The following is a 14,709-nucleotide window of genomic DNA, read 5'->3' as shown; positions in this document are numbered from 1 at the left end:
TAAAAAAAAAAAAAAAAAAAAGATGCCCGAGGTTTGCTTCTAAATAAGCCAAGGGTGGGGGGCACCCAGAAAAACTGGATAAAGGGAGATCACTGATTGCTGCTGAAGTGAGGGAAGGCAGTTCTACGCTCTTCACTTTCATGTATTTTTAAATTTCCATAATAAAATGTCAAAAGGAAATCAGACTGAAAACACTGAATCTCTTAAATGAGGTATGGCAGATCATGCCTATAGTCCTAACACCCAGGAGGACTGTCCAAGTTTGAGGCGAGCTTATGTTACAGAGTAAATTCCAGGGCAGCCTGGACTGCAGAGATAGGGAGGGACAGAGGGAAGGAGGGAGGGAGGGAGGGAGGGAGGGAAACAGATGGAAGAGAAACCAGAGAAAATGATAAAAACTAGATCAGGAAATGATCAAATGTTTTTATATGGTATTTACAGTAAATAAAACCCTCCAGGGATCTTGAGACTCCAGAGGCCAGGCTAAGGCCGGGGAGTCTCCCACTCTCCTGGCACTGGGTCTCTGAGCTGCTCTTTTTACCTTTCACTTTCAAAGTGGAGGCAGACATCTTCTCTCCCTCTGGTCTCATGGTTGGGGGCCGGTTATGAACCAGTTTCCACCACCCAGGCTCTCCAAATTCCTGAGCACCTGAGCGGAAATACACAGGACTTCCCACGCTGAGGCAGCCTGCTACTGTGCTCCACCACGTCGAAGTCTTTTTCCTAAAGAGCAAGAGAATTTTAAGACTATTGACACCAGTATCACCATACAGAAAGAACATTCTATGTGTGTTCTCCTGACTCTGACTCCTGGCTGTGAGAACCTACACAGGCTCCACTGGGTAAAGGAGCAGAGAACAGGGATCCAGGAACAGTTCTGAAGTCTGCCTGGCCTCAAGAATTGGCTCTGCCACCTTTCAGCTGCCTCAGGTTCATCTGTGAAACCAGGATAATAGAATTACCTCACAGGGTGGATATGAAGATCAAGTGAAGTAACCCAAACATAAGACACTTACCACAATGACAGAGTTCCCCAGACAATTTTTTGTTGTTGTTAGGCTCATGGTGGGGCCGGGCGGGGATAGTTGTTGAGACAAGTCTCACTGTGTAGCCTTGGCTAACCTAGAACTCACTATGTAGCTATGATTAAAAGCATGTGCCACCACATCCAGTGTGTTATACTTTTTAATAACAATAAATAAAAATACTGACACACAAAAGATTTTAAAAATCATTTGTGGCTGGGCATGGTGGCACAACACCTTTAACCCCAGCACTCAGGAGGCAGAGGCAGAAGAATCTCTGTGAGATTGAGGCCAGTCTGGCCTACATAGTAAGTTCCAGGCCAGCTGGGGGCTACAGGGAGACCCTGTTTTAAAAAGACTAAAAAATTTTATGTTTATGAATATTTTGCCTGAAGCTTTATCAGTGCACCCATGTTGTGCAATGTCTTGATGCCAAAAGAGGGCATCGGATCCCCTGGAACTAGAGTTATTTTCGAAAGCTGTTAGCCACCATGTGTGGTGCGGGGAAGTGAATCTGTGTCCTCTGGAAGTGCGGCCAGTGCTCTTAACTGCTGAGTCACTTCTCCAGCTTGCTCCCCCTTTTAGATACAAGATCTCAATATATAGCCCCAGCTGGCCTGGAATTCTCTGTGTAAAGCAGGCTGGCCTCCAACTCACAGAGATCTGCCTGCCTCTGCCTCCTGAGTGCTGGGATTAAAGATATATACCATCATGCCTGGCTAGGGGTTACTTTCATAAGACATTTTTCATAATTGTATCCCCTGAACCCAGAAATCAAATATAAAGGATATACACACAAGATTATTCTTTACAAGTTTGATTCAAATGGGGAAAAAAAACTGAAAATAATCTAAAAGTTGATAAAATTGATGCAGAGGTGTGGGTTGAATTGAGCCTCTCCCACAAAAAAAACATTCACTCTTAATCCCCAGGACCTGGCAAGAAACTTACTTGGGAGCTGCCGCCTCAGGAAGACCAGGCTAGGATGGCATCATTAGGTTGGAATTAATTAACCCAGTACAAGAGATATGTATTTAATGACATTTTATGTATTTACTCATTGTGTGTGTAGAGCAGAGGATAATTAGAGGACAACTCTGAGAAGCTGGTTCTTTCCTTCTCCCTCGTGGGTCTCAAGGATCAAATTCAGGTCAACAGGCTTGGCAGCAGGGATTATCGACTGAGCCATTATGCCCGTGATCACAATTGTTTTGTTTTGTTTTTTTTCAGACAGGATCTCACTATGCAGCCCTAGCTGGCCTGGAACTTGCTATGTAGACCAGGCTGGCCTCGAACTTAAGAGAGATCTACCAGCCACTGCCTCCTGAGTTCTGGGATTAAAAGCATGGGAAATCTGCCCAGCTGCGACCACTCTCTTTTTACAAAGCTGAAATGTGGACCCAGAGACAGAAGCACACATAGGAAAGATAAGTGAAGATACAAAGGAAGGCCATCTACAAACGAAGGAACACGTGAAACTAAGATGCTAGGAACAACTGACCCTTCCACCCTATCTGCACCCTGATTTCAGACTGCCAGCCCCAGAACTAGGAAGCCATCAACTTCTGTTGTTAAAGACATCCATCTGTGGTACTTTCACTAAGGTGTCACAACATAAATACGACCTGTATAGAATGCAATGAATTTGTTGTGGCGCATACACAAACACTTTATGTGTGTGTTTCACCTAGCCATCTCTCCCTGAACCCAATTTTTATCGTGGCAAAGTAAGTATTTACTATCTTCATTATTTTTAAGCGCACAGTTCAGTGGCCATTAAGTACATTTCATATTCTACAAGCATTACCACCATCTAGCTTCATTTTATTGTGTAAAACAGACTCATTAAATAAAGAACTCTCAAATTTTGTCCTGTTGCCCAGCCATTAAGAATCATCATTCTACTTCCTATACCTATGCATTTTCAAAACTCTAAGAACTGCATACAGGTGGCACCACACAGTATGCTGATGACTGGCTTAGTTCATTAATATAAGATCCTCAAGATTTATTCATACTGTAACACATGCCAGAATTTTTCCTTTTCAAGACTGAACAATAGTCCACTGTATGTACAAATCATGCTTTGTTTATACATTTGTCTGTTGATGGACAGGCATCCTTTCTACATTTTACTACTGTATCAGAAGTAGAACTACTAGATGATATAATTCTATTTTAATTTTGAGGACCCACTATACTGTATGCGTATACAATTTTACAATGCTATCAATGGTGAGCAGGGGTGCTATTACAGCTGTCATTTACTGTTTTGTTATTTATTCACTGATCGAGAAAGGTTTCCCTATGTAGTTGAGGCTGCCTAAACTTCTATACACCCTCTGGCTGGTCTCAGACTCATGATCCTCTTGCCTCATTCTCTGGTGTGGTGGGAGTACGAGAATGTATGAACATGCTCAGCTATTTTCTCTCTTTTTAAAGTTTTATTTATATTTTTTATGTGTATGAGTGTGTACTTGCATGTATGTGCACCATGTACATGCAATGCTCACAGAGGTCAGAAGAGGGCATCAGACTCCCTGAAACCCTGGAATTGGAGTCACAGGTGGTTGTGAGCTACTATGTGCAGCTGGGAACTGAACCCAGGTCCTCTGCAAAAAGTAGCAAGGGCTCTTAAGCAAGAACTCTTGTCTACTGAACCACCTCTCCAGCCCTGTTTGTTGTTGTTGTTGAGACAAGGTCTCACTATATAGCCCTAGTTGGTCTGGAACTTGGTAGGTAGACCAGGCTGGCCTTGAACTCAGAGAGAGATGCCTGTTTTTGTCTCCCAAGTGCTGGGATTAAAGCTGTGCATCACCACACCTGTCCTTATTTTCTCTTGTTTTCATACCTACTTTACAGGTGTGAGGTGTTAATACAGTTTGATCTGCATTTTCCTAATGATTAGTGATTTTGAGCATCTTTTTATATCTTCTTTAGAGAAGTGTCTATTCAATTACTTTACCCACTTTTTTCTTTCTTTTTTAACTTGACCCACTTTTGCAATGAGAGGAGAAACCAATTCTATCTGTGAAAGTGTGGTATGTGGGGAGACAGATTTCTGGTGCCTCCTACTCCACTCCAGCCCCAGGATCTTCCTCACATAGTCTTCTTAAGTGTAACTACTATGACTGTGCTCTATCATAGTCCATCAAACCTAGTACCCACTGACTAAGATACACCAGTTATGTAACAGTAAGAAAGAACTAGCCAGCTACCAATTAAATTGTGACATATTTAAATTGCCAAACAAAAAGCTCATTTTTTACAGTGTTATCACACTGATTTTCAATAAGGCCTGAGCTGGGTTGGTAAGTTTAAGAAGCTCATTTAATACATTTACAATAATTTACAGCTTTCTTTTCAAAAAAATTTATTTTTAAGATTTTATTTCGGGGCTGGAGATATGGTTCAGCAGTTGGATGCTTACTGCTTTTGTTTTTTTTCCCCAGCACCTATATCAGGTGGCACACAACCACCTATTAACCACTGGACCTGTAAGCCCAGTTCCAGAGGATCCAATGCCCTCTTGCCTCTTCAAATACCTGCACACATGTACTCAGGTGATACACCTGAACTCATGTAAGCATACCCACATACACATAAAAATAAATAGCTGGGCATGGTGGCCAACTCCTTTAGCCCCAGCACTCAAGGCCAGCCTGGTCTACACAGTGAGTTCCAGGCCAGCTAGGGCTACAGGGAGACCCTGTCTCAACAACAAACAAATAAGCAAACAAACAAGCAAACAAACAAAAGAGCAAGCTGGCACAAATCTTTAATCCCAGCACTTTAATCCACCCAGCCAAGCCTATCTGTATTCACAGTCAACCTGGTTTACACACTGAGTTCCAGGCAGCTGAGGGTACAGGGAGGCCGTCTCAATAAAACAAAAATAAATAAATGTTTAAAAAAAAAATTTAAGGGGGCTGGAGACATGGCTCAGTGGTTAAAAGCACTGGCTGCTCTTGTAGAGGCCTCGAGTTCAGTTCCCAGCACCCACATGGCAGCTAACATCTGTCCATAACTCCAGTTCCAAAGGATCTGACAACCTCTTCTAACGTCCACAGGCATGTGGAGTGCACATGGGTGCAATTACATGCATGCTTCATACACACAAAATAAAAAATAAACTTTTTTAAAACTTAAAAGATTTAAAATTTAAAATAAACTAAAAAGATTTAAATTTTTTTATTTATACATGTGTTTATGTCTGTGCACATGTGTGTGTGCCCATGGAGGTCAGAAGAGGGTATCGGATCCCCTGGAGCTGAAGTTATAGGCAATTGTGAACTGCCTGAGCTGGGTGCAGAGAACTGAAGTGGGGTCCTCTGGAACAGCAGGAAGCACTGCTCAACACTGAGCCATCTCTCCAGCTCCACAAAGAATTATTACTATTTTAAGTATTTATTTTATTTTAATTTATGTGTATGTGTGTGTCTATCTGCCATATGTATGTGTGTATGCTCAGGGAAAACCAGATCCCTTGGAGCTCGAGTTACTGATAGTTGTAAGCCACCTGATATGGGTACTAGAAACCAATCTTGGGTCCTCTGCAAAAGCAGCAAGTGCTCTTAATTGCTGAGCCATCTCTCCAGCCCCCTCCCCCCCCCGAAAATACTATTATTATTGTTTGGTGTTTTGAAACAAGGTCTCCCTATAGTCCCAGCTGTCCTGGAACTCTCTATGCAGACCAGGCTGCCACCATGCCTGCTTACAAAAAAATTATGACATACAGGCTGAGCGTAGTGGCATACACATTTAATCCCAGCACTTGGGAGGCAGAGTGGATCTCTGTGAGTTCCAGGTCAGTAAGGGCTACATAGTGAGATCTTGTCTTAAAATATATAGAGAGAGGGCCGGGCATAGTGGTACATGCCTTTACTCCTAGCACTGGGGAGGCAGAAACAGACAAATCTCTGTGAGAGTGAGGCCAGCCTGGTTTACATAGGTAGTTCTAGACCAGCTATGGCTACAGGGAGACCCTATCACAAAAAAAGAAAAAAGAAAAGACATACTATTAGTTGTAAGATGTATCAGGCTGCCAGAATGTCAAAATGCTAAAGTTGTACATTTTAAAACCAGTGAAATAAAAAGAAAGTATTCAAACTATTATCAAAGTTATATTCTGGAGGCTGAGGCGGTAGCTCAGTCAGCAATATTTTGATGCACAAGTAGGAGGATCTGGGTTCAATCCCTAGCACCCACACAAAAAAGAAAGCTAGGTGTTAGTGCCCACTCCCAATCATAGCATCAAGGAGGCAGACAGGCATCCCAGGGCTTATGGGCCAGCCAGTCTAGCCTAATTATGGATTGGAAGGTCCCAGTGAGGCACAAGGTAGATAACTCCTGAGGAATGACCTTCCTTGACCTCTGGCCTCCACACGTACAGATGCACACATGCTCACCCTCCCACAAAGGAAAATACACACATACACACTCTCACTCTCTCTCTCTCTCTCTCTCTCTCTCTCTCTCTCTCTCTCTCTGCCTGTTCGAAACCTAGGCAGAGCTGACATCTCAGCACCAAGGAACCAGGCTTCAGAGTTCAAACGAGGGCAGCTATAACTCTGCTCTGCCCCAAAGTGATCCAGAGCCCTTGTACTGTCTACGCTCACCTAATTATACAGAGTTTACGAAATCTCACCCAGGAACTCAGAAAGCATCAAGGAGTCAGAATCTCAAAATTCACCAAAGTAGGACAGGTATGATGGTCCATGCCTTTATTCTCAGCACTTGGAAGACAGAGGTAGAAAGATCTCTGTGAGATAGAGGCCAGCGTAGTCTACATAGGGAGTTCCAGGCCAGCTGGGGCTACAGAAAGACTGTCTCCAAAAACAAAACAAAACACAAAAATCACCAAGGAGCAGCAAACACTGGTCCCTAATAGCACAGCTGGTCTCATAGTTTGTGCAGGCCTAAGTCTCCTGTAATCCCTAACTCCAGTGAAGCCAATGCACCCAGCAAGGAGGGGTGCTTAGCAAAACTCAGAGCACAATTATGTAATGAGCACTTAATGAGCATATACATGTTAATGCAGAGACTTTGCTAAGCACTGTGAACTAAATGCACGGTATACCCTCCAGAGTTAATAAGGAAAATAACCTAATAACTAACAGACGTTCTTAATGGGTGCAGTCCTTAACTGCCCTTTCTGCTTGTCTTCTGACCTCCTATGTCATTTCAGAAGGACATCATAATCCTGTTGCCTCAAATTAACCATCATGTGTGATAAGAACACTTTCTTCTGCTAGCACAGTAAAGGAACTAATGAAAACGCATATTTTATGGTCAACACATCCCTCTCAATTTTCATAAACAAGTTTTGTTTAAAAGAGTGAAAAGGCTTCTGAAATTCAAAAACTGTAAATTACCACAAATAAATTCTGTAAATCTCCATCAGGGCTACATTAGGCTCTCAAACTTATTTTTCTTTACATCTTTCTTCAAGTTTAAGATTTTTAAACATCGAGTTACCTATTTCCTAGTAAGAAAGTCCAGTGCTTCTCAATGAAAGCGCAGATGTCCTCTTTCCACCTGAAATATCCTTGGCGCCCGCTGCCTTCCAGGGACAAATTGTACATTGCCAACATGACAACCTGAAATGCAAATGAACAAGGGCTGGGAGGGCAGCCTGAGGAGGGGGTTCATCTGGAGGGGAATGCTGGGAATGGAGCGGACACAGAAGGAAGAGATCCTAGAATATTTGGGGCAGAGAACCTTACTTCCTTTTTGCTTTTTGCGACATCTTTATATGTCACAAATGAAAGGCTGGTGTGTGGCTGAGCTGATGGTTACAACACAGGTTGATCAGGAGGTACTGTCACAGCACCCCATCCCCATACAAAGCAGTCCTAAACAAAGGAATTAGCTGCTGGATAGCAGCAGTCTCTCAGTACCTACCCGAGCCAACATTTTCTGATTGGTGGTGCTATCTTTACAAAATATTTTGAAAATCATTTCTGAATATATGCTTTCTAAGTTTTTTATGGGGTGTAAAGGCAAGACTCTGAATTTCAGAGTTGAAGAGGTATCTACTACTGACATAGACATGGATGACAGTAGAAATCTTTCATTAGACAGGGAACCAAAAGGCCTGGCTGCACAGCCTACTCACAGGCTCCAAAACACCATGCAAGACACTATCTAGTCCAACCTTGTTGTCTTTACAGACGAGGATTTGGGGTCTCTTGTGAGGAAGTATTTTCCAGGAGTATAAATAACACACGCCATTTTTTTAAAAATTTACTATTTTTATTTTATGTGTATAAGTGTATTACCTGAATGCATTTAAGTGTACCATGTGTTTGCAATGTCCATGGAGGCCAGAGAGGGTGTTGGATCCCCTGGACTGTTGTTAGCCTCCATGTGGGTGCTGGGAATTGAACCTGGGTCCAATGGAAGAACAGCAAATGTTCTTAAATGTTGAGCCATCTCTCCAGCCCCCACATATCCCAGTGTAAAAGACTTTAATAACATAAAAAAAGAGCAAAGAAGGAAGTGAAAAATATCTGAGGTTCACCATCAAGAAACAAGTACTTGGGGCTGGAGAGATGGCTCAGTAGCTAGGAGTACTTGCTGTTCAACAGGACCCGAGTTCAGTTCCAGCACCCACGTCAGGTGACTTACAATCACCAAACTCCAGGTTCAGGGGATACAACACTCCTTTGGCCTCCATGGGCACCAGTACACAGACTGGTGCATATACCAACACACAGACACACACACACACATATATAAATAATAAAATAAAATACACTTAAAGTTCATATAAAAGCAGCACTTTTAGTATGGATGGTAGAGTACCTATTATCATAGTACTTAGGAGGCTGAGGCAAGATTGTAAGTTCAAAACCAGCCTGGGATACACAATGAGATGCTGCCTCAAAAACAAAAAAATAACAGGAAAATTAAACAACCTTTTTTAACATCTCAGTGACTATGCTTTTATCTATATTTATGCAGATACATGATTTTATATAGATGGTCAAAACTGCAAAAGTTACTCAAAACCATGTTTTCTACTTAAAAGAAAAATCGTAACTTACATTGGGTTAAGGAAACTGAAAAAAGAGCAGAGAAGCTAGAAAAGAATTCTTTTTTGTTTCGTTTTTGTTTTGTTTTGTTCTTTTTGAGACAGGGTCTCCCTATAGCCCCTGCTGGCCTGGAACTCACTATATAGACCAGTCTGGCCTTGAACTCAGGGATCCACCTGCCTCTGCTGGGACTAAAGGTGTGCGCCACCATGCCCAGCTTAAGAAAAAAATTCTTAAATAATCTTTCTTTCCACAAGGAGCCTCCCTCAGCTGTCTGCAGTTGGTAAACAGCAATCAGTGCCACCAACTTCCATGTTTACCACATTAAATCCCCAGTGATCCTTCAAGAAGAACTATGTCCACACAACGCAAATGGACCAGGGAACAGCTTCACTGAGTTTCAACTTCCCCCATGCTTAAAATGCACAAACTGATTTTTCAAATGCTTTCCACTTCTTTTTGCATTAGGGCAACATCAGCCAACAAATGACTTCCTTTAAGCAGTTGATGTTCACAGGGAGTCATTTAATGGCATAAAGTTTTAGTTTGGGAAGATAAAAACGCTCTTAAAGATGGTGGTGGTTGCACATGGATGTAGGTAACAGCACTGAACAATGAAAAATGGCAAATCTTATGTTCTGTATTTCCTACCACATTTAAAGGAAAGGTCATCATTCCACAGACAAGACTCCTACTCAGAAACATGTATCATTGTTATTCTCAACCACAGAGACCTGCCTGATATTTTATTTTCAGTAGTTTTCAGTATGTTTAAGATTTTTCCATGAGGGGCTGGAGAGATGGTTCAGTGGATAAGAGCACTTGTTGCTCTTGTAGATGAAACAGGTTTGGTTCCCAGCACTCAGATGGTGGTTCACAACCATCTGTAACTCCAGTTCCAAAGGATCTGATGCCCTTTTCTGGCCTCTGTGGGCACCAGGCACACATGTAGTGTACAAACATACACGTAAACATCCATACACATAAATATTTTTAAAAATATATTTCATGAATTACAGGTTATCTGCTTGAAAACAGCCTTTCTGTTGTCACTAAATTAAACTATACCCTTTCTAGAAAGGACCCACTGTTCTTCTGGAATATGTGATCTGAAGGCATAAATACTGGGTTCATTTTCTGTTCTCTCTGCACCAGACCAAGGAAGCTACTCTTGTGGACCAGTCTCTCCAGGGCCTACTTCAGACTGTAGCCACAGCAGACACTCAGGAACTATTTGCTGAAGAACCCAGAAAGATGAGCACATACCCCCCAATTCTTCACCTGTGTCATAAGAATGAATCCACCATACAAGAACTGCAAGCTCTCTATCCTTCCCAGATGTTTGATAAAGTTTCTCCTCTATGCCAAATGTTTTCTGTAGAGTCACCCAGAAGGAAGAAGAGGAGATATAAAAAAAGAGGTATAAAGGGAAAGAATCTTTCAGTCCAAAGGGCAGACTTCTTTACTGTTGGTATTTTGTAATATAAAGAAAATACTACGTGTTACAAGCATTTTCAATAAATGAACAAATACAAAGTTTAAGATTTAAAAAGAGAGAAGCCGGGCATGGTGGTACATACCTTTAATCCCAACACTTGGGAGGCAGAGGCAGACAGATCTCTGCAAATTTGAGGTCAGCCTAGTCTACATACTGAGTTCTAGGCCAGCTGGGGCTACAGGGAGACCCTGTCTCAAAAAGACAAAAAAAAAAAATAATAATAATAATAATAATTATATATATATATGGCAATTTCCAATGTTCTAATTATTTATACCATTTTTTTTCCAGGTTCCTGATGGGTTTTTGCAGATGTAACTAGAAACACTGATGTGAGAATAAGATATGTGATCTACATTATCACTTCTTCCTAAGGGAGCTAACGACAGTTAACATGTTTTTTAGGAGTGAAAAAATATTTCTCAGCTGGGCATGGTAGTACACCCCTGTAGTCCCAGCACTTGGGAGGCACAGGCAGTTGGATCTCTGTGAGTTCCTGGCCAGCTGGGACTACAGGGAAACTGTTTCAAAAAGACCAAAAAAAAAAAAAAAAAACTCAAGTGATACTAACCTGATTAAATTTGTAAGCTGGGCCAATATTACATATTCTGAGTGATATAATAAAAAACAAGGTTTTCACTGCCGGGCGTGGTGGCGCATGCCTTTAGTCCCAGTACCGTGGAGGCAGAGGCAGGCGGATCTTGGTAAGCTCAAGGCCAGCCTGGTCTACATAGCAGTTTCAGGACAGCTGGGGCCACAGGGAGACTCTGTCTCAAAAAGAGACCAAAAACAAAAACAAACAAACAAAAAAACAAGGTTTTCTTTTAAAACACAATGTTTACAGAGAGAAGGAGCAGCAGTTCAAAACCCATACTGCTCTTGCAGAGGACTGGAGTTTGGCTCCCAGAACCCCTATCAGGCAGCTTACAACTGCCTGTAACTCCAGTTCCAGAGGATCCAATTCCTCTGGCCTCCATGGACAACTGTACATTGCACACCCCCCCGACACACACTTCAAAAAGTAAGACCTAAAAATTTACAGAAAACTTTTCTACATACAACTAACATTCCTGAAAAATGACCAATTATATTTACTTTCCTTCCATTTTACAGCTTTTATTAGAAGCTATTCAGAGGTCAAATATAAATCTGCCTAAGTATTTCAAATTCTCTTAGTCATTATATGTCTGGCCTACACACAGTATCCCATTTACACTGAGAAATATACCCCAAATGTAACGTTCCAAGTACATTCTCAATGTGAACTTTCTTCATTTTCTACTTTCTTGTGTTTCTGGCAAGTCAAAAAAGGCTTCCTGGGTTCACACTGGCAGATTCCATGCGATGTTCTAATCAAGTATTGGTGATAAGTATTTTATATATACACATGTATTTTATGTGTATGAGTACTGAATGCATGTATGAAGTGCACCCGTGTCATACAATGCCTGCAGAAGTCAAAAGAGGGCATTGGATCCCCTGTAACTGGAGTTACTGAAGATTGTTAACTACCACATGGGTGCTGGGAATCAAACTCGGGTCCTTTTCAAGAGCAGCCAGTGTACTTAACCACAGAGCCATCTTTCCAGCTCCAAGCACTAATGATTAGGACAACAGTCTCAGGTGCTACAGCAACTGCAGTTTACATGAGAGAAGAAGTAGCCAAAACAGTACAACCTAAAATCTTTCTCTTTACTGTTTATTTTCTTCAAAGCAAAAAGTGCCAGGGTAATTATCATATTTATCTGTTTATTATCTAAAACAAGTGTGGAATGTCAGCAGCCTGGGGGTGGAGACTTGTACAACCCCACCCTACAGTGGGGGTCACAATAGGCACTCATTGTGTGTTAAATAAAAACCCACAGGGTTGGGAACACAAGTCAATGGTAGAGTACATGCCAATATAAGCAAGGCCATAAGTTTGATCCTCAGTATTAGAAACATCAATAAATAGAACCAGGAGTTAAGAGCACTGGCTATGCTTACAGAGGACCCAGGTTTAATTCCTAGTACCCACAGGCCCTAACTCCATCCAGTTCCAGGGGGATCCAGAGCCCTATTCTGGCCTCCACAGGCACTGCAGGACACAGGTATACTTAACATAAACACAAGCAAAACACTCATAAATACAGGAAGAAATAAAAATTAACAAAAAATTAAAAAATAAATAAAACCCGTGAATAATGTAAAGTTCATTTTTTGAACATAAGGGCTGGATGTACCCTGGCAATTTATTATATGTGTACATAAAAAAAAAAAAAATATATAACCCAGCCAGGTGTGGTAGCATATACCTTTAATCCCAGCACTTGGGAAGCAGAGGCAGGTGGATCTCTGTGAGATCAAGGGTCTAGACACTGAGTTTCAGGCCAGCTGGGGCTGCAGAGAGACCCTGTCTCAAAAAGACAAAAAATAAAAAAAAAAAAAAACAGAGAGCAATAAAAGATGCCAATTAGAGTTCTGGTATTTGATACCACTAAGCTAAAAATAGATATAAAGTATACATAACAAAAAATATGTCTCCTGCCAGGCGCGGTACCACACATGGGAATCCCAGCACTCAGGAAGCAGAGGCAGGCAGCTCTCTGTGAGATTGAGGTCAGCCTGGTCTACGCAGCGAGTTCCAGGCCAGCCAGGGCTACAAGGAAACCTGCCTTAAAAAAAAAAAAAAAACAAGTGTCTCCAAGTTCAACTGCAGAAAGGCTAAGTTGTATTGTTTTTTGCAATCTAGTCAAACTATTTCCAAATCCATTTCCAATGGAGCCACTTCTGGTTTTACTAGGCCAGAAATGGCTGCCAGAAAAATGTAAGCTTCGTTTGCAATTAAAGTCAGAGCTTGATAAGACATAAAAGAAATCATGTCAGATTTTCAATAATCAAGAATCCATGTCACTAAGTTAGCAGCAAATTTTTTGGTTTTGCTTTTGTATTTTTTAAAGAACTTCTCTTTCCACATACTCTGTACCAGATTTTCACTGAGAAATATAAAGCACTCTGCCCCAAACCACTAAAAAGCTCACCTGTAGGTTTCCTTACTCCGGATAATCATGCCAACCACTTCTTGGGCCACCCAACCCAAGAGTTCTGGAGAGGAGCTTTGTACTCACTTGCTGCCATGTCAACTTCAGCCTGTTGTACTGTTCCTTGCCATCTGCCGAGCAGTCAGAGCAAGTAAACCTGAAAAAGTTATCGCCCTTAAGGTAACTGAGCTGTTCCCTCAGCTGACCTATGAGAAAAACAAAAAGTCACATCAAGGGTTTATCTAGAGCGGAGGTAATCCAAAGCTTAATCAGTTGATCGACCAGATTTCCAAGTTTCCCAGGTTCAGTTTTTCTTTTTCTGCAGCCAACCCAGAATTGCAGCTGAGGAGTAGGAGAAAGGATATTTTTCCTTTTAATGTCAGGCATATAGCCCTCCTAGGACCTATGGCTCCTTAACTTCTAGGAGAAAGGTCCTGGAAAAGCAGGTGTGATTGCTCTGACTGGATTTCCCAGCAGTCACATTCCTGACTCCCCTAGGCAGTTCCCTTCAAACATTCTTTCAGAGCACACCTCAGCTCTCCCGCCTGCCAGGCACCAGGGTAGGAACTGGATATGCAATGTACCCAACAGATACAGCACAGCACGCTCCAACTCTCAAGGGTTTAGAGCTCTGGGGGCAGAAGAAAACACAGGTGATCACAACCACACAGTGGTTCTCTCTCTCTCTTTCTCTCTCTCTCTCGTTTTATTTTCCTAACTATGGTCAGGTCTGCCCCAGACAGAATGCTGTTTCTGAGACCAGGCCCAGATGACATGCATCACAGAGCAGAAAGAGGGCCTATAACTTGGCAGGGGGGGGGGTGCATTAACACTGGACGACCTTATAGGTAGGGATGGAAGTTAGAAAAAGAGGAGTCTACTGGGGCCCCAAGGGAGAACTAGAAATTGGCTAGAAGAGGGATGTCTGTGGGTATGATGGGAAAGCAGTGAAGTTGACAACATGCATATTCTAGGGAGAAAACAAAGAAGGTACAAAGTCCCAAGAATCCGAATTGTTCGGAGAGAATGAAAGTCAGCAGGGGCCTGACTGCAAAGGGTATTCTAAATTTTACCCTGCCGGGACAATGGGAAAACCACTGAGAGTCTGGATGGAATCCACCTTGAATAAA

General features: G+C 42.0%; 1 protein-coding gene across 2 annotated transcripts in view; it reads right to left on the bottom strand.

The window, feature by feature from the left end:
• The window catches only part of Kat14 (lysine acetyltransferase 14), a 37,504-nt gene that overhangs the window by 20,153 nt on the left and 2,642 nt on the right, over window positions 1-14,709 (bottom strand). The window contains exons 2-4 of one of the 2 annotated variants that reach the window (XM_008850278.3): window positions 13,667-13,785; window positions 7,503-7,624; window positions 542-723 (exon numbers count right to left, since the gene is read on the bottom strand). In XM_008850278.3, the coding sequence (XP_008848500.1) occupies window positions 542-723; window positions 7,503-7,624; window positions 13,667-13,785 (423 nt within the window). The remainder of the gene's footprint in view (window positions 1-541; window positions 724-7,502; window positions 7,625-13,666; window positions 13,786-14,709) is intronic. The other variant, XM_029554623.1, reaches the window with a different exon arrangement.

Source organism: Nannospalax galili, unplaced genomic scaffold (assembly GCF_000622305.1).
Source record: "Nannospalax galili isolate Female #2095 unplaced genomic scaffold, S.galili_v1.0 scaffold245, whole genome shotgun sequence".
NCBI classification, from domain to species: domain Eukaryota; kingdom Metazoa; phylum Chordata; class Mammalia; order Rodentia; family Spalacidae; genus Nannospalax; species Nannospalax galili.
The sequence above is the reverse complement of the archived record's forward strand: the minus strand, read 5'-3'. Positions and strand labels throughout refer to the sequence as shown.